This window comes from Uranotaenia lowii, chromosome 2 (genome assembly GCF_029784155.1).
Source record: "Uranotaenia lowii strain MFRU-FL chromosome 2, ASM2978415v1, whole genome shotgun sequence".
In the NCBI taxonomy this organism is placed as follows: domain Eukaryota; kingdom Metazoa; phylum Arthropoda; class Insecta; order Diptera; family Culicidae; genus Uranotaenia; species Uranotaenia lowii.
Genome location: NC_073692.1, coordinates 270,539,204 through 270,561,073, shown reverse-complemented (window position 1 = coordinate 270,561,073; position 21,870 = coordinate 270,539,204). Strand labels below are relative to the sequence as shown.

At 37.5% G+C, this 21,870-nt stretch overlaps 1 protein-coding gene and 2 long non-coding RNA genes across 3 annotated transcripts; 1 reads left to right on the top strand and 2 right to left on the bottom strand.

The window, feature by feature from the left end:
* Positions 1-10,364: 10,364 nt before the first annotated feature.
* Positions 10,365-10,772, bottom strand: LOC129741016 (uncharacterized). Its single transcript, XR_008736413.1, has 2 exons — positions 10,610-10,772; positions 10,365-10,543 (listed from the first exon to the last, which is right to left on the bottom strand). It is a non-coding gene; the product is annotated as an uncharacterized LOC129741016 (long non-coding RNA).
* A 3,066-nt stretch (positions 10,773-13,838) lies between these two features.
* On the bottom strand, positions 13,839-16,696 carry LOC129741003 (G patch domain-containing protein 1 homolog). Its single transcript, XM_055732693.1, has 2 exons — positions 16,513-16,696; positions 13,839-16,455 (listed from the first exon to the last, which is right to left on the bottom strand). The coding sequence occupies exons 1-2, from the start codon at positions 16,571-16,573 to the stop codon at positions 13,910-13,912; spliced, it is 2,607 nt and encodes an 868-aa protein (XP_055588668.1). The 5' UTR covers positions 16,574-16,696; the 3' UTR covers positions 13,839-13,909.
* Positions 16,697-17,501: 805 nt separating this feature from the next.
* On the top strand, positions 17,502-18,203 carry LOC129741020 (uncharacterized). Its single transcript, XR_008736421.1, has 3 exons — positions 17,502-17,798; positions 17,857-18,013; positions 18,105-18,203. It is a non-coding gene; the product is annotated as an uncharacterized LOC129741020 (long non-coding RNA).
* The last annotated feature ends 3,667 nt before the right edge of the window (positions 18,204-21,870 follow it).

The window sequence follows — 21,870 nt, the reverse complement described above, 5'->3', positions numbered from 1 at the left end:
CGAAATAAATATAGATTTCTTCGTAATCGCACTATCTGGCTAGGCCCACGTAAACTCTCAGGCGCAACTACTAACAGTAAAGGGGAAATTAAATAAGATGTTTGATACATGAAAAATTAAATAGTTACAATAGTTCTCTTCTTGCCACGTTCTATGTCACAGCGAAATGTTATACCAAGTAACTATGGAAACGACGGATGTCGGTCGTTGTTGCGTCTGTTTGTTTACCTCTGCGTCTCTCTTCATTATAGAAAATTTTGTTAAAATTCTGTATTCTAAACAATCATGTCTCTGAATACGGCTCATGCCAACAATGGCGTTCTTATACATGCTGGAGAATTGTAAGTATATTGTTTAAAACCTGGGTTGTAGTGCAAGGTATAAAAAAATCAGTTTTCTACCTGAACCTTCTTCAATACCTTATTTTCAATAATTATCCTGAATCCCGTAGCTTCCGGGCATAAATCGAGCAGAATTCTGTTTAATATTTCCCGATTCATTGAATATAATTTTTATTAGTAGGGAAAAAAGTGCTAAAGAGATAGTTTTTCACAATTACGCACTTGGGTTGTGAAATACAAAAGAAAACGTCATCGGTTTCAACATGACCTATAGTTTCAATAACCGTCGCTGTACTGAGAAGGCGCCTGTATGCACTCTCAGGCAGGGTGCCCAGTTCCCAACAGCATGAATACATATTTATCTCATAATTTTATTGCTTACAAATAATTCAGAAAAAATATTTGATTCTCTGGAAAAACCATATTATTTTCAAAACTGTTTTTCTGAGCCTCTTTACTTGCCTATACATTTTGGAGAGCAGAATATCCTTTATACCTTGTCGAAAGCCGATAAAGGTGTTGGTCTTGGGGTATTAGGTCCAGAAAAGCAATAATATCAATCAACTAATTACACATGGAAAATAAAAAAAAGGTAAAATTTACCTTTTTGCGAGGTGAATTTTTTCCACCCCTCTTTCGAGGTAAATTTTACCTTTTTTTCATTCACCTAGCAAAAAGGTAAATTATACCTTTTTTCAATTCACCTAGCAAAAAGGTATATGGAAGCGAGTTATTCTTTCTCTCCTTTTAAGAAAAACCCTTTAGGGATCATTCAAATATTACGTAACGATTTAGGGAGTGGGCGGGTGGGGGGGGATATAGCAGTTTGTTACGCTTTGTGGATTTTTGCTTAGAAATTTTTCAAAAGTTGGGTGAAATTTTAGCTGCATCCCACTTGCACTAATGCAAAACTATCACCCAAATTCGCCAGCGCTTCCATTGCCCATTGCATTTATATTTATTTTATAAACTCCAAACATTTTATTTAGATTTAAATGCATCAATGCATATTTATCTCATAATTTTATTGCTTATTTTACTGCTGTGATTGCATTCTATAGAATGTTATAAACATGCGGGTGCGTACTCATTTTGAACATGAAATCGATCTTCCACACTACACTTGAGTTCAAGTATGTTTACAGATGAGAAAGTTCAACACGTACTTTGATGGTAGAGTTCAAATGTGTTTATAAACTTCTCTACACATCGCACATGGGTTGCTCTGTGAAGACTGCTTACAAATAATTCAGAAAAAAATATTTGATTCTCTGAAAAAAACATATTATTTTCAAAACTGTTTTTCTGAGCCTCGTTACTTGCCTATACATTTTGGAGAGCACAATATCCTTTATACCTTGTCGAAAGCCGATAAAGTTGTTGGTCTTGGGGTATTAGGTCCAGAAAAGCAATAATATCAATCAACTAATTACACAGATCCTACTATCATCCTTACCGACTCAGCAAGTGTGCTGCAGGCATTAAAAAATGGGAAATCGGGACTTGATGTGGAGCATCTATTTCTTAACTGTCGTCAATATTAGAGCATGTCTGGAGTTACCCACATCTATTCGAACCAGTTATGCATCGATACCGAAATGGAAAATTTAGTTATAAGCACTTATAAAATATCTTAAAATTTAAAGAAATCGACATGCTCGACAGAATTCAAGGCACTAAGTTCAAAGATGGATGACCTTTTTTTTGAAGTCTCTTTAATTAACCAATCAATCAATCTATCCTACACAGCAAATTTTTTTTTGCTGGAAACCAGCAAAATTTTGCTGGTTTTTGTCCCGCTGACTTTCCAGCAAAATTTCCAGCAATTTAAATTGCTGGAAAAAACAGCAAACGTTAATGCTGGTTTCCAGCAATTCAAATTGCTGGAAAATCAGCAATCCAGATTGCTGGAAGCCAGCAATTTCTTTCAAAACAACCGGCTGTATTTAGTACCAAATTTATATTTCAATTCTAAATTAAATATTGATTACTGCCTGTGTTTATAATGAGCAATGTTCCCTGAGAAAAAAAAAGAAACAAATGAGCAATGAAAAAGAATTTGTTTCTTTCATTTTAAAATTATGTTTGGATTTATTTCCAAGAACTTATTTTTTAAATTTTCCAACACCGGCCCTGGAGTGGCAGCTTTGTGCCAAAGTGTTGATCATTCGCCACCTGAGAAAAGAGTTCTGATTAATATCTTTATGAAATCTGTCCAATAAAAACTCACCCTTGACTTATGTCTGGTTGCTAGAATATAGAGGAAAATAAAAATAATTATATTAATCTAACCAAATTCGTAAAATAGAGTCTCACCTTGTTTCAGCGTACGAAAACAAACAAACTCCAATGTGACAACTCGATTGCTGATTTTCCAGCAAACTAGATCAATTGCTGGAAAGTCCAGCAATTTGAAAACCGATTGCTGATTTTTCAGTAAAAATGACAAGAACCCAACCGATTGCTGAAAAATTCAGCAATTCGAAAACCGATTGCTGGTTTTCAGCAAACATTTGGATTGCTGAACGTTTCCAGCATTTTTTTTTGCTGGAAACCGAGGCAAAAATTTACTGTGTACCTGTATATAAGTACAATTGACAATTAATCTATCAATGTACCCTGAACCAAAATGTTGCATTGCTCTAAAGCGACACATAAAAACTATAAAACGAGGCCTTATTAAATTCGAAGTTCTTTTTTCAAGTTGAACTACAACATCATTCTTTTTGACGAGTTTTTACAACAACAGTAAAATGAGTAAATGCAGGCATTCTTATTATAGTTAATATTCAACCATTGATTGGTTACAAATGTCCGAGCGTTTTTATAAACGTAAAACTAATGCACGCTAGAAATTATTAAACCATTTACGATTCAAAAATAACCATTTTTGACCTTTTCCCGGGAAATGTCATTTTATGAGTTCTCCACGAGAAGTCATAAAATGACTTCTAGGGGAGAAGTTCGAATATGGTTATTTTTCAATCGTAAGAGACAGCACCCTAGAAGTAGGGAAAATGGTTATTTTTGAACCGTAATTCGGAAAGCAGAATAGCAAATTCGGAAATTTTCAAAGTTGTAGATAAAAAATTCAAAAAAATACGAGTTTTCATTTTTTGTATTTTATTTCTTGTTTGTTAAACATGTATGTTAACTGTACAGGCTTTCCGGTTATCGACAGTGAAAGATTCCGTAACAAAACTATGTTTTCAGATTCTGCTCCGACTGAAGCTTTTCTAAATGGCGCTTTTTTACCGTTCGACTGGTTTTACTGATGGATGTGGCCAAAATCAAATTCGCGCGTTTTATTCCTTCCGAATATTGTGAGGCGACGCGCTGAGGAAAAGCATCCTGCTAGTAGTAATAAAGCCGAAGTTAAATTCTTCCAAGATAGCCACTAAATCCAAAAACGAAAACGATTCTAGTCTCTGAGCTGGGCAGCGCCGGAATTGATGGACCCATTTACCCAACATGGGTATTCCGACAGGCTGAAAAAACACTCCAATCCGTCCAATAGAAAATACTACCGAAGTGGAACGGTTTTCCGGTAACCCTACAAAAGTTGTTTTCAGAAAAGAATTTGAAAAAAAAGGTAGGAATTCACATACAATTCGAAATTCAGTTCTATAGTTTCGATCACCTAGCAAATAATTGACTTACCTTCAGAAAAGGATGTTCGCCGTATGATTTTGATCCCTAAAGCAGTATAAATTGATTAATATTTTTTCCTCGTAAAACGCACCCGACTATGGAATCAATCTTTTACAAAATGGCGGTGATGAGGCACAGAATTTTTCAAGCATTTTGTGGTTAATGCTCGAGAACTACCAAAATGGTTGAAAAAAATTCTAGAAAAATTGTTGAAAAATAACCATATTGGAGGTTTTGAAGCAAAACTCATAAAATGGTTATTTAAGAACCAAAAATGGTTATATAAAAATGAGCGTGTGGCGTATTTTTTTTTTTTATTCCGGATTTGGCTGTGGAACTCAGGGTGGGTCAGTAGGGTGGGTTCATATTGAGGAAAAGTAGGCAAGGGGTACCAAAAGTTTCTCATTGGTGGGGGGTGGAGACGGAGCGTTTTTTGACAGCGAATTGTTCGTCTACCATGCCTACGATTACGATTGCCTGTCACAAGATGGACGATTCCGTGCATTGGTATAAGAACACACCTGAAGCTTTACCCGCCTTGGTGGAACTGTTGCAGGGATGCCAGGTGTTGAGGGATAAAAATCTGGGCAATTTTGAAAAAAAAGTCTGTGTGTGTCTGTGCATAGGGAAGACCACAAATTTGGTACTAAACAAGAAATTTGACGATGTGTGTGAGCGGGGGGGTGTAGGTTATCCTATGGTATTCAGGTTATTTTCGAATTGAGAACACTGTTTCCTACCACCTGGGTTGCCAGGTGCCCAGATTTGTCTGTAAAACCAAGACTTTTGACCCTTCGTCCAGATATTGGTCAGACACAGATTTTGCCCAGATTTTTGCTGAGAGTGCCCAGATTTTACAGATTTTCAAAATTGAGTGATGAAACCAAGATTTATGCATCGGATTTGATCCGTAAGTGCCAGATTAGACTGAAATCTCGCTTGTATTCATTGGTATTTCACCAAGCATTCATTACCAATTCTTTTTTTTAATAAGATGAACATGATACGTGGTAGGAAACAGTGTTCTTAGCGCGATAATAACCTGAATACCACAGAGCCCCCCCCCCCCCCCCCCCGCTCACACGCACCGTCAAATGTCTTTTTTTTTTTTGTTAATTCTTTATTTGAAACGGCTCATACCTTTAGGCTTTAAGGAGCCAAACTCTTTTTGTTTTTTTTTTTACAATAGTTTGCTTACTTCTAGTTCACTTTTTTTTTAAAGAAAAGAAAATAGATAGGGAAATATGAAAATAAAAAGAATTATAGACGAAGATCAATAGCTTTAGGGAAAAGATATATTTCGAACATGTAGTCCAAGTCTATCACTGCCAGCACATCTCTCACTGGAACATAGGGTGGTTTTCCTCGGGCCCGAAGGGAGTCTATGAAATTCGTTCTAGCGACAAGATGGACCTCGTACGACCAAACAATATGCTCGATGTCGTGGTAACCTTGGCCGCAACTACACAAATTGCTGCCAGCAATATCAAAACGATAGAGTACCGCGTCTAAGGAACAATGATTGGACATGAGACGGGAAAATATACGAATAAAATCCCGACTCAGGTCCAATCTATTAAACCATGGTTTAAGGCTTACCCTTGGGATAATCGAGTGCAGCCACCGACCATCCTCATCCTCGTCCCATTTGCGTTGCCAGTTGACAAGAGAGTTTCTTCGAACTAAAAAGTAAAATTCGTTGAAGGCGATTTCACGCTGATACGTGTCACCTTCCATCGCCCCCACCTTTGCCAGAGAGTCTGCCTTCTCATTACCCTCTATCGAACAATGGGAGCCCAAGCAACCAAAAGTCGCGTTTTTACTTAACTCCGAACTCCGAAGTTCACATTTGGCTGAAAAAATGTATTACGGGATTTTCAGGTGACTCTTGTCGCGTAAAAGTTACTCAGGAACTTCCATCGCCCTTTGAAAGGTTAAACTATCGATAACGGAACTTCTAAGCGCTTTGAATGGAACTTCTTTCAAGAAGGTCGATAACGTTCGCGTTACATTCCAAAACGCACCATTAAGATACTTGAAGGTGTTTTAAAGAACCTATATGGGAAATCTAAGCGACATGTCAAAAATGTTTTTCAAGAAGGTCGATAACGTTCGCGTAACATTCTAAAGCGCACCATTAAGATACTTGAAGGTGTTTTAAAGAACCTATATGGGAATTCTAAGTGACATGTCAAAACTGTCTGTCAATTTCATGTCATGGTATTTGTTTTGTTTATATCTGTACTGATATTTACAAATGGAATTCAAGATTTTTTCGAATTTTTCTTATAAATGTTAAATAAGATATTCGAATAAATTTTTGATAATGCGAATTTTTGTTATGATTCATATTGTGTACTGAAAGTCCTTTGAACGAAATAAGGTACCTTCTATTGACCAACCCACTCAATCATCTCAAATGACATTAAGTTTAAATACTAATCATTACAGTGGCAATTAGCTATTGCTCGATTGGTCGAGAGGCTGGTGAGTTTCATTGCAACCTAGAGAGCAGCGGTTCAATTCTCTAGGCGTGTAAGCAGCTTTTGTAATCAAAACAATATAATTAAAATCAATGAGATAGACCATGATAGACCGGCAACCTAGCAATCTGACATGTGGTTGTCAGAGCAATCTGTCAATTGGATTTTTTTTTTTCGGCGCGTAGAAGTTTCTTGACATTCTCTTAGAAGCTGAATAGCGTTCTCTACAGCCACCTAAACGAACTTGAAAGTAGCTTTAAGAACTTAAATTTTGGGCTGATTAGCATTCTCTTCAGACACAAACGAGAGCTGATTAAGCTTCTATGGAACCTTTTTAAGGGAATTCTGGTTGCTTGGGAGGGAACCCAAACAAAGGTGATGGTAAAGCGACGTTTTGATAAAGCACTCAAACTATCCCGTATCTTCTCGAAGAAGTATGGCATAAACCAGGATTGTACCCAAACGTTTTCTAGAACAATCGCAGAACGTTTTGATAAGGCGTAGATGGAACTTTAGGCAAACTATTAAAAAAATTGTTAAATACATTACATGAATCGTGAATTCCGAATTGATTGTATTTTTAATATGTTGTTAGGTTATGTAACTGTTAAAAACGGTTCAAACTCTTATATGGGAAAACTGTTCTGCAAACAGTTGCGATAACGTTCGCAAACCACTAATTAATAACGTTTTTGTGCATCGAACTGTTGTTGTTACAGTTATTCTTAAAATTTAATTGTAACTGAACATTAACAGTAATAGTTGTAGAACGATTCGAAATGACGTTCTTCCAACGTTATGCGCAGCGTTGCCAACCTTCCAGATTTTTCTGGAATCTTCCAGATTTTCATGTGTCATCCAGAAATACAGACCTCATGTTGTCTGGTCCCAGACTTTCATAAATTATCCAGATTTGTCCAGAAATTTCTATAAGCTCAACGTTTTAGTAAAAAAATGCTATTAAAATCAATTGCTCATAACTGCAAGATTGAATTTACTGTGAAGCAGAATACAGAAGTTATTTTGACAGCTGAGTGGGTCTAAGCTTTCGGTTGTTCAAGCTTTCGTTCACATATACTCAGACATTGATTATTTTCAAGGGCCCTTATTCTGCGCCGCGCGTGACGTGACGATTGTCACCTCACCTCGGAGTCACCGTGAGTTTTGTCACCTTATTCCCGGAGTCGATGTGGGCAAAGTGACAGACACTCATTCCTAGGTGAGTGACTGGATGAACCCATGTGTCAAATCAGCTCGGTTTGTTTTTATTTTGCTTGCGCGTCGAAATTTTAAAATTAAATTTTGAATAAAATATTGATAAATTCGGTTCGGAAACGGTCACCGTAGAACTGTACGGCTTAAGCGAGTAGGTTAAGCTAGAAATGGAGCCGAGGATCGTAGCGGATGTGGAAAACGAACAAATGTCCCATCCTTCAGAGGAGGACACAAAGGTAGCCGACGGTTGTTCGAACGCCAACACTCGCAAATAGGACCAGCACCAGTGGCGATATCACTTTTCCAGCAACGCCAGCCGTGCAGGCACCCCCGGGTGGAGAAAGGTGAAAATCTATTTGCGGAGCATAAAAGTATCGTGACCTAAAATGTAGCAGCGGCGGCTGAAGGTAAAACAGTCAGTCAGCAGCGGATACCTGAAGTTCCATTTCGGAAGTAGAAACAGACCCTGCCGCAGAGCACTTCAATAGATCTTTCTACCTCTACTAAGTTTCGGCACAGAAAAGTTTCAGATAATCCGGATATTTTGAGGAATCACAAATTCATTTATAAATTGATCTTGTGTTTTTCACATTTTTTTCTTAAAGTTGTTTTAAATAAGAAAAAAAAAACAAAATAAACTAGCTTTTCTGTTCACTGTTTAAAGTATTTTAGTTGATTTAATTTATATTTGCAGCTTATCCTTTAATTTATGTGCTTATATATACGAACACGTATCGACAATCGTCATCGAAAATCGTCGCTCAAATGCGCTGTTCACAAGTAAATTGGTTTGATATTTTAGAATAAATCGTTTAATTAACTATTTAGAGCCTTTCATTCCCATGTACATAAATTTTCTGTTAAATTTCTTTTTTGTCCCCACCTGAAAAGGTACCAACAATCCTCATCGATTGCCGAATTAGTTCAGCGAATCTAGATTTTTTCGTGAAAATTGTTATTAAAATGGTCATATTTTAAGGTTGTTTAACTTTTAGAGCAAAATTATTCCCTTTTTCATAAATTTTTCATTGAATTTCTATCTCGTCACCACCTGAAAAGGTACCGACAATTGTCACCTAAAATCGTCACCCGAATGCGACGATTCTCACCCACGGTGACTACGAGAATAGGGTAAGAACTCACAAAGTTCATCCGAAGTGACGTTCCTCACCTAAACCGACTGCTGGAATAGAGTGACTTGGGTGACTCTACTATCGTCACCTCACTCGAGGCGCAGAATAAGGGCCAAGGAATGAGTATAGATCCTTAGACTACTACAATATTGCGATTTGACGACCAAAAAAAAAAAAAAAGGTCATCACCTACACTGAACCGAATTGGGCGATTAAATTTATAGTGTCATTTTAATAAATCTTATTATTCACAGTCAAATTTTAGCTACTAAATTACCCTTTCAAAAATATAAGAAAATCCAATAAATTATATCTGGCTCACTCACTTGGTGAAATGTATAGGACAATCCAATAATTATTAAACTAAATAGGGTTATAAAATTTAAAGGGTCAATCTGATAAATCTTATCATTCAGTGTGTGATAGAAGTTAACGATAAATCCATTACGAAATATAGACAAATCCAATGAATATCAAAAGCTGTTATACCTAGGAAAACATATATAAAATTCTAATACATTTCCTCATTCTGAAGTTAGTACACATGCTGGCGTGCCTGAGTCGTGATCCGTATCCGTAATTTGTTTGGGAAACATAATCCCAGAAGAACGATTGTTTGTGTTTTAGCCAGTAGTAATTTTTCGCCGGAGGATTTTACCAGTTGAGTGGCAGCAAAAATAACTTAAATTTCATCGCTGTGATATAAGCCAATCATTTATAAGCGTAAGTTAGAAAAGTGGAATGGCTGAACTTCTTGGTGTTAATATTTTCATATTTATTCTAACAGGTAAAACACCGGGTCTTAAAATGAGGGACAGCAGCGAAGGAAAACAGATCCGGACTTCAGCGAGAACGTGCACGGTTCCATTCTTCGCCATGCATAGGTAGTTCATTTTTTAAAACATAATTCGTTTGAAACTTAATGCGGATTTTTTTCCAGGAAACTCCAATCCACCAGAACAACAGCACCCAATCCGCTGAATCTGGATTCATGTACCAGCCAGGATCAACATGCATCAGGCATGAAACTGTGTCCCACCATCCATGAAAAGTGTTTGAAGTGCAGTGCAGTGTTACTTTTCAAATATCTTGATTTTTTAATAAATGTTTAAATAAAATAATTTTGGTTAAATTTGTTTATTTGAATAAATAAGATGAGAAATAGAAATTAAATTTCAGGTATATTTGATTTCAATGATGGAACCATTCATTACACTAGTTTAAATAATAAATCGTAATAATTCTGCTCTCTATTAACATTCATTGAAAATTCTGATAGAATAAATCATTTTTCTTCTGATAAAAAGTATTGGATTTTCTTTTAGTGCGAAAACACTAAAATTCCTAATAAACCTTATAGCCGGATTTTGTTCAGTGTACAAAGATAGTCATCCAGACTTTTCCAGACATTTTTTTCAAAATCTTCCAGACTTTTCTGAAAAACAGTTGGCATCCCTGGTTATGCGTACCGTATTCTGAATAGTAAAGGAAAGTAGCACGCACACACACAAAAGAAAATTTTCTTTAAAAAATAAACTCAATTTTTAAATTTTATGAATTTCTATTTTATTCACTTGAACGTCATAATTTTTTTACATATTAACTCCTCCATCAGGGGGTGATTTAATTTTGATTACACGGGCGGGATGTTGGCGTAGCTGCTAGAAAGTCGTACGGGAATCTTCCCAGCATGACGGCATTGCTCCTCCAGCTCCCGGCGCTGCAATAAAAATAAACATTTTTAGTATATTTGGATCGATACATATCTTATGTTTAAGAAACTTACCAATTGCGAACATCGCTGGTGTGCTTCTTCCTGTTTGATTTAAAAATGTTTGTCCGTATGTCGGACCCTGCTCGGAGAGGACTTTTTTGTTGCTTCTGAGTGCTGGGAGTTGAACTGGGGGAACACGAAAGACGAAAAGTTTTTGTTTTTTTCCATCCAGTTGTCGGCCTGTCCAGTGGTGCCGGCTAGAACAATTTTTCAAAATTGTACCAACATGAAATAAAAAAGTTTAAAAAAAGATTCATAACTTTGATGTTTCTATGTCGCCTGTTTGCATGTATGCAAGCCTACACATCAAATTTGTAATTGCTGGTTGCTTTTTAACATGCATTTCTCACCCTCGCTTAGTATTATGAAAATAATAAAAATTAAAACTATTTTCGTAAATGTGTATTAATTTTTGTACAAAAGCATCTGGCATCTCTGACAGGGCGTTTCGTTCATTTATGACAGAAACGGTATGTGTAACGGTTCGAGTTCGGTTTTACGATTAAAGAAAAATTGAAGGTAACCGTACATACCATTCTATAACCTTTCCAGATACCATTACGTTTTCACATAAACGTTCATATTTCGTTCTTATCGTTGGCAAAGTAAAGTTTGGAAGAACAGCTACGTTTGCAGATAAAATCACTATTTCTGAAACCGTAGATGTATCGTATAGACTGTTTGAGATATGGTTTTTTAGTATGCGGGGAGTGCTTTCCCGGTTTTATTGAGTGAATTGCTTGAACAGAACTCAGACTATCCGTTACAATAAAGTAGTGCCCGACTGGCCTTGAAGCGATACTGTCCAAAGCCCAATGAATTGCTGCTAACTCTGCTATATACACAGAGCATGGTGACTCGAGGCTGTAAGAGGCGCTAGATATTTCGTTGAACACTCCAAATCCTGTTGATTCCTCTATAAGTGATCCATCAGTAAAGTACATTTTATCAGCATCGACGTGTCTATATTTAGCTTCGAAAATTCTTGGAATCAGAAGTGGACGATGCGGATCCGGGATTCCACGAATTTCCTGCTGCATAGACAAATCAAACTGGACAGAAGAATTATCGTAGTCTGGGCTACAAACACGAGCAGGAGAATACGAAGAAGGGTTTACCTGCATTGACATGAGGACATGGTATATAGACATAAATCTTGTATGAAAATTTTGCTCAAGTAACCTTTCAAAATTAACGATCACCAATGGGTTCATGACCTCACACCTGATGAGGAACCGAAGTGATAGTAGATTGAATCGATCTTTCAAAGGGAGTATGCCTGCCAAAACTTCAAGACTCATGTTGTGCGTAGAGGGCATACAGCCCAAAGCACCGTCAAATGTCTTATTTAGTATCAAATTTGTGATCTTCCCTGTGCACAGACAAACACAGACTTTTTTTCGAAATTGCCCAGATTTTTACTCCTCAACACCTGGCATCCCTGCCTACCACGTACCATATGCCGATCTTATTTAAAAAAAAATATGTTTAATGAATGATTGGTCAAATACCAACGAATACAAGCGAGATTTCAGTCTAATCTGGCTCTTACGGATCAAATCCGATGCATAAATAGTGATTTCATCACTCAATTTTGAAAGTCTGAAAAATCTGGGCACTCTCAGCAAAAATCTGGGCAAAATCTGTGTCTGACCAATATCTGGACGAAGGGTCAAAAGTCTTGGTTTTACAGACAAATCTGGGCACCTGGCAACCCAGTGTCTGAATAAAAAAACGACTTTCGGGTTTCGAGTTATTCCATACGTAGGTGTGCGTGAGAACGAGCGCAATGTTTACATGCAGCTGTCATTTTGTTCTCCCTTCTGGATTTCTTCACTCGGTTCTTCACATCCGGATTGCCTTTTTTCGTGTCTGGATTGCACTGGACAGCAGGTAGTACGATTTTGCTTGGCTGAGAGGTTTAAAATCGCGGCAATAATCATTTTCCCGTTCATCATTTCAACTGTTTTGCTTCTTTAGCCAAAAACAGCTGTTTAATGTTTTGACAACAACGTTGAGAGTATTGGTGAACTTCTCGCAAAACTGACTTTCTTCTCAGGGCAACTCCGTCTGTTTTTCGAGCGAACCAGGTTGCCTCTAGAGAGAGCAATCAATGAGCACGATGACAGCAGTTAGAGCGAACCTACACTGTAAATTTTTGCCTCGATTTCCAGCAAAAAAATTGCTGGAAACGTTCAGCAATCCAAATTTTTGCTGGAAACCAGCAATCGGTTTTCGAATTGCTGGATTTTTCAGCATTCGGTTATGTGCTTGTCATTTTTGCTGAAAAATCAGCAATCGGTTTTCAAATTGCTGGACTTTCCAGCAATTGATCCAGTTTGCTGGAAATTCAGCAATCGAGTTGTCAATTCGGAGTTTGTTTTTGTTTCGTACGCTGAAGTAAGGTGAGATTCTATTTTACGAATTAAGGTTAAATTAATATAATTATTTTATTTTCCTCAATATTCTAGCAACCAGGCATCAAGTCAAGGGTAAGTTTTTATTGTACAGGTAGATATTCCATAGAAGATACTAATCAAAACTATTTTTACAGGTGGCGGATGATCAACATTTTGGCACAAAGCGGCCACGCCAGAGCCGGTGTTAGAAAGTTGTGAAAAAAAAGTTTTTTTTTTTTTGGAAAATAAATTAATCCCTTATTGAAAATGGGAGAAAATAATTCTTTTTATTGCTTATTATATGCACAGCCGATATTAAACTTTTATTTTGAATTGAAATATAAATTTCATACTAAATACTGCCAGTTGTGTTGAAAGAAATAGCTGGTTTCCAGCAATCTGGATTACTGATTTTCCAGCAATTTGAATTGCTGGAAACCAGCATTAACGTTTGCTGTTTTTTCCAGCAATTGAAATTGCTGGAAATTTTGCTGGAAAGTCAGCGGGACAAAAACCAGCAAAATTTTGCTGGTTTCCAGCAAAAAAAAATTTGCTGTGTAGGTTGCCTCTGGTTCGCCTCCAGGTGAAAAAAATACGATATATAAATCGAACTATTTAAATGGTGCTTAATAATCGTAAAACTGATAAAACGAACAACACACAAAATTTGAGTATAATTTAACCAAAATTGATTTTCGCCAATACTATTGGCTGATTGGGCTGATGGGGTCTGAATTATACATATATCAAGAAATTTAGCTCCAACTGCAAATGTACTGAAAACCTAATGGCCGGCTTGGTGTACATATTAGGTTAAAGAGTTGGTTTCAAAACAAACATTTTCATTATGATTTCGGGTGGAAATGTATTCAAATAGCGAATGTTAAATAAAATGTACATATATTAGTATCTTTTAACGTTTATCCTTGTGTTTAAGTTTTTTCTTATCTTTTTTATGCTTTTTCGATTTTTTATGTTCTTTATGTTTTTTCTTTTTCGACTTGCTTCCAGTTGGCGATGCTAGTTTATTCTTCTCGACCCACTCCTCTTCAAGATGCCTGCTACTACTGGACTTGCCAAGCATTTGCACATCCAGTTTATTATTACTAATGGAAACGCCAGTGTTGTTCGAATCACTTGCTACTAGAGAATTTCTTGAAGGCAGCTTTGGTCCGTAGCTGCCATCGTCTTCAGACGTATCGTCATCCGAATCGGATGTATAATTCTGCGTGTCGTTTGTTTTTTCCAATTGATGCAAAGTTTGCGGAGGATTAAGTTCAAGGATGCTCTTAAAAATTCCACGCGGTGGAGAGTTATTCCGTAATACGTTCAATTGACTAGCCGGTTTGATTGCTGTAAAGCTTTCAATCAGTTTTAATTTTTCATTTTGATGAATTTGAGTTGCGTCCGCAGGTTTCATACTGATCGGTTCTTCTTCTTCATCACTGCTACAGAAAATTGATTTAAAAAGATCTTTTTTATCCTCTGGTTTTTTATTAACGCTATCCAAAACTTGCTGTTCAAGCTGCGATAACGATTTTTGGTTTGTAACGTTCGTCGAAGCTATGACAGGAACAGCTCGAGAAGCAACGCCTGGAGAAAGTTTTGGATCCGCTTCCTGTTTGGGGACAAAAAAATCTCTTGCAGATCGTCTGTGTTGAACATCTTTCGATTCTGTTGGCTTAGAGAGTTGTTTGGGTACAACGACAGGAGTGACAAAATTTGCTCTGGTGTTGGTCGGAGCTTCTAGGTAATCAAACACTGAAAATTTCGCTTTTGGTTCTATTTTTTCTTCTTCCATGAGACCTCCAAAAGGTTCGGGTACATTGAATCGTTTACATAGATCCTTGCTAGGTTTCCACATACTTTTTGTACGTTTCATTTTAATATCTGTTAAATTTTCATTGTTTGAGCTTTCTTTTTCGGCCATTACATTTGATTCTGTTACAAAACGGTCTGACATCAAGCCATCCAATGGACGATACATGCGCTGTGCTTGAACAAATTCTTTGAACTCACGCTCTCTATCCCACGTGGACATTCCTAATGGTTGCAAAGAGTTTAGATAAGTTTCGCTAGATGGATACTTTTCAGTAGTTTTGAATAAAACAAATTTTTCATAGCGTTCTTGTTTTTCCGCATCGGCTAGGAACGGTTTAAACCCATCTTTAGTGGAACCTTCATTGTAGAAATAGTTTACTAAAGATCTCGAATGATGTGCATCTTTCATGCCAGATTTCGTATTTGCTGACATGTCAGCATCGAGAGTCTTTTTTACTATCAAGTTATCAGCACGTTGATTGAACACATTTGTAACAGGAGTTATTGAAACCTCTCCTAGGATAGCTCCCCTAGTTTTAGGATCATGATCGTGCCGTCCCAGTCCTTGAATTTTATAATGATTTTTCTCTTTCAGATTACTTTCTACTTCATTGACAGGTTCAAATCGGGTACGTCTCTGTGACCAATTCCGAGGAACAAAGTTTTCAGGTAAGGTAACACGAAAAACTTTCTTAATTTGTTTACCTTGTTTTGCAGCAGCACAAAAGCCTTCAATATTTCCAATTTGATCTTTAGATTTGACAGTTTCTGGCATTTTAGAGCTGCTCTCTAATGAAAAATCGTACTTGGACATATCATCTTTAAAGTAGATATCTTCATCATCGTCATCCTCCAGAGCACCAATTCCAAAAGCTTGACCGCGTATAGAAAGCTTCTTGTTGTTTCTATCAACTACTTCTAAAGTTTCAAACAAATTGAATCTTTGTGAATTCGGTGCCTCGTTCCTTGCCAGTCCAGTATATCCCAATCCAAATGTATTAATTTTGACCGAGGCCACAAAAGGGTCGAAATCGTCAGGGGCAAAAGTCACCTCGTTATCGGATAAATCGCTTTCTGTGTCTGATTCATGCAGTGTTCCCGAACTCGTTCCGGGAAGCTCGCAACCATACATTTTCATTACATATTTTTCTTTTTGATTCCTGTCCTTCGCCTTCTTTTTTTCGGTTCTCGTTTGCCTTTCACCAATTCCTTGACCTTCGCGCCAGCCCATCTGCTTGAGCATTCGAACAACCGTTTTTTCCTTGGCCGGCTCTAACAAAGCACGTAACACCGGTTGGCCAGGGATCGGTCCATCGCTAGGCCGGTGTTGAGCTATTCGCCGTTTAGATCCAGCCGCCGCAAAATCATCTCTGGCTTGAACCCGCTGTGGAGCGATCCCAAACTCGCTAAGATCTTCATCGTCCATAAAGTCCATTGCGGTTTGCATCTTAGCTGGCACGGATTTCTCTGTTCGTGAACTCTTGAATTCAGTCGGAGTCCAGCCCTCGGCGGATCCAACCGTGTTCCAGTACCCAGCTGAAAAGCCTCCCGTGAACGCCCCATGGAACCGACGTTTTCCATTGACATCAAGCACAATTTGATCCTCCACGGAAATAGGTTTCTTTGAAGGAATATCATCTAAAACAAAATCGAAGTTCCTGCATCAATGGACATTTGTGCTAGATCCAAACTTACCTTCATCATAGGCAGGAAGGGGTGTCCCGTATTTGCACAAAGATTCTTCATTATCGGACATTTTCTCTAAAACTGAAGCATCAAAGTTAATTAAAAAAACTTATAACCTTTCTTGTTTTTAAATTGTTGTCGCGGAAAATAAATTCTTCTTCTTTGATTGTTGATTTTGTTTTGATCAACTACACGCTCCCTTTTCTAAACTCAAAATTTAGTTGTTTTGGTTCAAAACATCACTTCAATCATGCACTCAGTGGCAGCCAGCCCTCGACTTTGAGCGCTGCAGGGCAATCCTGCTGCTGCAGGATGAAAACGAATATGGCATAATACCGTATTTTTTCACCTGGAGGCAAACTAGGGGCCACCTACACTCAGAAATGAATAAAATATTAAAATAATTAGTTTTCAGGCATTCGGTTATTTCTCTGAAAAAAATAACCTGGAATCATTAAAAAATAAATACTCACAATCATTTCTTGGCGAGAAATGAAGCAATGCATAAAATTTAATAACCGCGATTTTTTTTTTCTCAAACAAACGCTTTGTCTTGAATACGTTTGAGTCCAAGCTAAACAGGGAGAGCACGTGCTTGATACTTCAGTTGCAAAATCCCGCATGGAGCAGTATCATACAATAACGATCACCATTATCTTCTTCACAAGACACTCAAAAGATTCCCTTTAAGGTTTTTGGATTATAAATGAACGATTCACGCAGCGAAAAGTAGTACCATTGAGATAAAAAAAATACATCTTTGATTCAAAAACCTTGTGTTCATTGAAACAAAATCCAATTTCATTGACTCAAGTAAATTATGAATTGAACCGAATTCATTTTTTATCAAAACGATGTGCCAAATCTTTGAATCCAAGTATTTAATTTGAGTTCAAAGAATTTTTTTTTCGACTCAAAATCAATGTAATAATTCTTTGATTTAGATTAATTTTCCTTTGAAACAAAGTATTTTTTTGTTTCCATGCAGTCTTAGATGTTATTCTTATTCCTTTTCTTATGTTTTCAAAATTGTTTTACAAAAATGTTGTTTTGTGACGAAGGTGAAGTGAATGTTCAGCTGCCGCTCCCACGGTCAACATATTATTCAGATTCTTTTTGGAAAACGGTGGCCTGTCCTCCACGACGGCTGCGGAACACGAACCAAACAGGAATAAACAACCCGTCAGAACCGAACCACCTGTGAACCGGCACAGGGCACCGGAAGGCTTAGATGGGACGATCCGGCGTTGGAAACTTCCACAGCTTTGAGGGAAGAATCGATAGTGGATGCCTAGGTAGGTCTTTCAAAATCAATCAAATTCCAAATAAACCGTCAACGTAACAATTTTTTAGGGCAGCCAATTGGAATGTACTAACTGTTCCGGTGTTCCGGCTAAACGGTTGCAATCTTCCGATCCAGTCAAAGGAGACTCAAAGTTTGGCGTCGAAACCATTCATCAGTTGTTCCAATGGAACTGTCCGTCAACGAACTTCTTTTGATATTTTAACAGTAAGTATAGTTTCGGGAAGTAATTTTTTTTTCATTCAGTAACATGTCAATTCTGCTGTGGTCTAATTAGACTTCTATTTTCTATTTACAGATATGGCTGAAAGATCTTAAAGTGTTGTCCTGAGAGGCGAAATTTGGACAATGAAGCCTAATTTTCAAACAGTGATATTAGGTAATTGAAATGTAAAACATATAAACATTCATAATTTAATAAAATGGATAAATTAAAAAAATGTTTTGATTTTCTTATAACGATAGAAATCTGGAGGTACTAGAGTTTCTAGGACCACATTAACGGAATCAAAGAAAGAATCCTTTCAAATTAAAATCAAAATTACTTAAAAGTTAAGGAAAATTTCATGAAAACAAACGAAAAACGACATTGGTTTCGAAGAATGTCGTCTTTTGAATCAAAGAAAATGATTCATGTCAAAAAAAGCATTTCTTTGAACCAAAGGAAAATGTATTTGAATCAAAGTATTTTTTATTTATCCCAAAATCAAAGGAAAAAATCCTTTGTTTTCGTGGCACTTTCCTTTGAAATAAAAAACCTTTTCGCTGCGTGTTATACTAATCGTTTTTTCATCAAATGGAATCGTTTAGACACAAATAACGATACAGGGAACGGGTTGTTAAGTAAATAAACGATTCATTTTTTTGCTTTTTTCTAAATTAAAATTAAGCTGAGAGCACCTGAACGATAGATGTAATCGTTATCTTATCATTTTTTTGAAGTTTTAAGACGATACTACGTATCTTTAAAAGATCTTTTTACGATTCTCAAAATAAAAGAAAACGTGTAATAATTTATTACAGATAATTATATTTCCTAACATATGACATTCGATTACTACATTATTACATTACAGATTTGATTACAAGATTTGTAAATGATTATTAAACATAATACATATGTGCTCGATTAGGTCTACATAACATAAATAGAATATTCCAGTGAGCGATGTGTTTGCTGTGATGGATTTGGACTACATGTTCGAAATATAACTTTTCCTTAAAGCTTTTGTTCTTTGGCTGTAGTAATTCTTTTTATGTTCATATTCCCCTATCTATTTCCTGTTCTCTTCAAAAGTGATGATCTTAACTCAAGCAAACAATTGTAAACACACAGCTCGATTCTGTTTGATATTTTTGGTTCAAATAACCAAATTGTTTTGATCTTGGTTTCAAGAAATAATTGATTATAAAGTTATGATTATAGTTATGGCCCTACTCAAGCGGCTTGAACAACGGAGTGTTACAGCGACGTAAAGTTGAAGCATCGATCGCAGTAGCAGCAGCAGGATCGGGTGAATAAAGCTCGGAGGCTGACTCCCAAGAATTAGATCGGCGCCAGCAGAGTCTGTGGAACTCCGGCAAGATGGCCAAACCAACGGCATTGGACAGGAAGTTGAAATAATCTTGAATCAGATTCGACACCTTCGATGAGGACGATGAATTGAACGCTACAATCTTCATCACACTCCCGATTCTGAAGCTTCTTGGTTTCCGCATGCAGGCTCCTTGCGACGAAAATTGAAACGATGTTCCAAAGTTTTCCATCCATCACCGCTTCCGTACGTTTGGTCATCGAAAATTTCCTGGAAAACAAAAATGTCGTTATTTTCAGTTGAAAATATAAATAACAAGAAGCATTCATACCCAGATCCTTTGTTTTGTTTGCCTAGTACGACTTACGCGGCGAAAGGTATTTGTTCTGCTATCTGTAAGCTTGCGGTGAATATTCCTTTGCTAGATTGAAAGTTTATATCTCAGCAGTTCGAGCCGAAAAAATTTCAGCAGCCCCGTGAACTGCTTCGCAGCTTTGTGAGACGGATGAAGGGAGTCGGAAAACGAGCCCAATTACTCAAAAGTGTCGTTCTACTCATACTTGGAGCACACGTAGAGGCACTTTGCCGCACTTGTGGCTGCCACGTACGAGCTTTCAAGGGTATTCCTTTCATGCGTGAATGCTGCGGCCGTGTCCTCGGTTGTACCTAGATACAGGACAAGCGCAACGTCACGGATGAATGATTCAAGTCGATCATTGCACCATCATCTTCTGCCAGTGGTTCCTTATCAGGATGCTCCAAACGCGTGATTTTGTTTCTCTGCCTTGCTCTTGTTCTCATCACGTTCATTGCCCGAATCTTTACTCGCTGCGTCGTTTTGCTTGATTTTGTTGTTGACACTGGACGCTTCGGCTGGGTCAATCCATAAGTGGACAGATCACTACCTTCCAGGGGGCTGGCTATCGGAATAGTAGCTATCGAATGCTTCGATCGCCCCCTGGCCATTTTTCACCATTCATCGATTTCTCCACCAGCCACACTAGAGGGGACCTCCGGATCCCAGCAGGCAGCGGTAGCGATGCCATTGACGAGGTTGGGAGAACCTTCGGATATGTTTTGGATCTTTTCCTTAAATAAAACAAAATAAGCACAAACCATAATATAAAAATTTAAACTCTTACCAATTCTATATACAGCTTTCGGAGCCCGTTCTATCCGACACGATTCTTAGGATCATTTCACGTCGGGGAATTCTCGTCCAAGATGCGATTCGTTCTCTGTGATCCTGCGGAGATTCGGATCTCCCGTGAATGAAACGATTGATTCCGCATATATTTGTTTCGATGTAAACGTTGCGTGATGATGGCCTCTTCCACCGGAAAGCGGGTGGTGATGCAAGGAACGCTTCTGGCGGAAGTCTGATGCTGCATTTGGTGCTGCTGTTGCCGCTAATGTCTCGACCGACGAATTCCTCTTCCGGACCATCAAACGATGCACCTCAGGATTTTAGGGTTATTTATTACTGAAAAATAATTGGAACAGTTAAAAAATAGTTTATGTAAAACAATACTGCTTGAAACTTACATATTAGCTGGGGATTTTCTAAATTAAACAGAGATTCCGCCGTTTGCGCTTAGCAAAACCAAAACACGCGCCATTTTTATTTGCTTTGTTGGCAGCGAAGACACACTCTGATACATTCTGAGTTTTGTTTTAAGGATTATTACGGGTATCTTTCAAAAATATTTTCGTATCATTTCTAGCAAGGACACATAAAAAAAGGAAAATTTATTCAAAAGTTTTAAGATTTTAGAACGATTACTCGAATAGTCACTATTCATGTAATCAGAACAGAATAATATCAACGATAAGGTGTATGATATTTGATTATGCGGGATATTTCTCGGCGAGAAATGTCCAGTAAATTACACCCAAAGAAATAACTCAGTGAGTGGGCACGGTAAAGCATGAAAATACATGAAAAATAATATATTAGATATATTTTTTCATTTCTGAGTGTAGGTTCGCTCGAAAAACGGCGAGTCGCCCTGAGAAGAAAGCCAGTTTTGCGAGAAGTTCACCAATACTCTCAACGTTGTTGTCAAAACATTAAATAGCTGTTTGTGGCTGAAAGCAAAACATTTGAAATAATAAATGGGAAAATGATTATTGCCGCGATTTTGAACCTCTCAGCCAAGAAAAATCGTACTATCTGCTGTCCAGTGCAATCCGGACACGAAAAAAAGCAGTCCGGATGTGAAGAACCGAGCGAAGAAATCCAGAAGGGAGAACAAAATGACAGCTGCATGTAAACATTGCGGTCGTTCTCACGCACACCTACGTGTGGAATAACTCGAAAACCGAAAGTCGTTTTTTTTATTCGGACGGATCCAGAGCCAAATCCGGAATCAAAAAAAAAAAAATACGCCAAAAGAAAACATCGAAAATCGAGAATCCCGCACAGATTATTCAGCCACACATCTGCTCACTGCAGCACAAATTACATTGATGTCGGACTACAAAAATAATCAAGAAAATTGGCAGCAGTGTCGCTGTCAGATTGCGTTT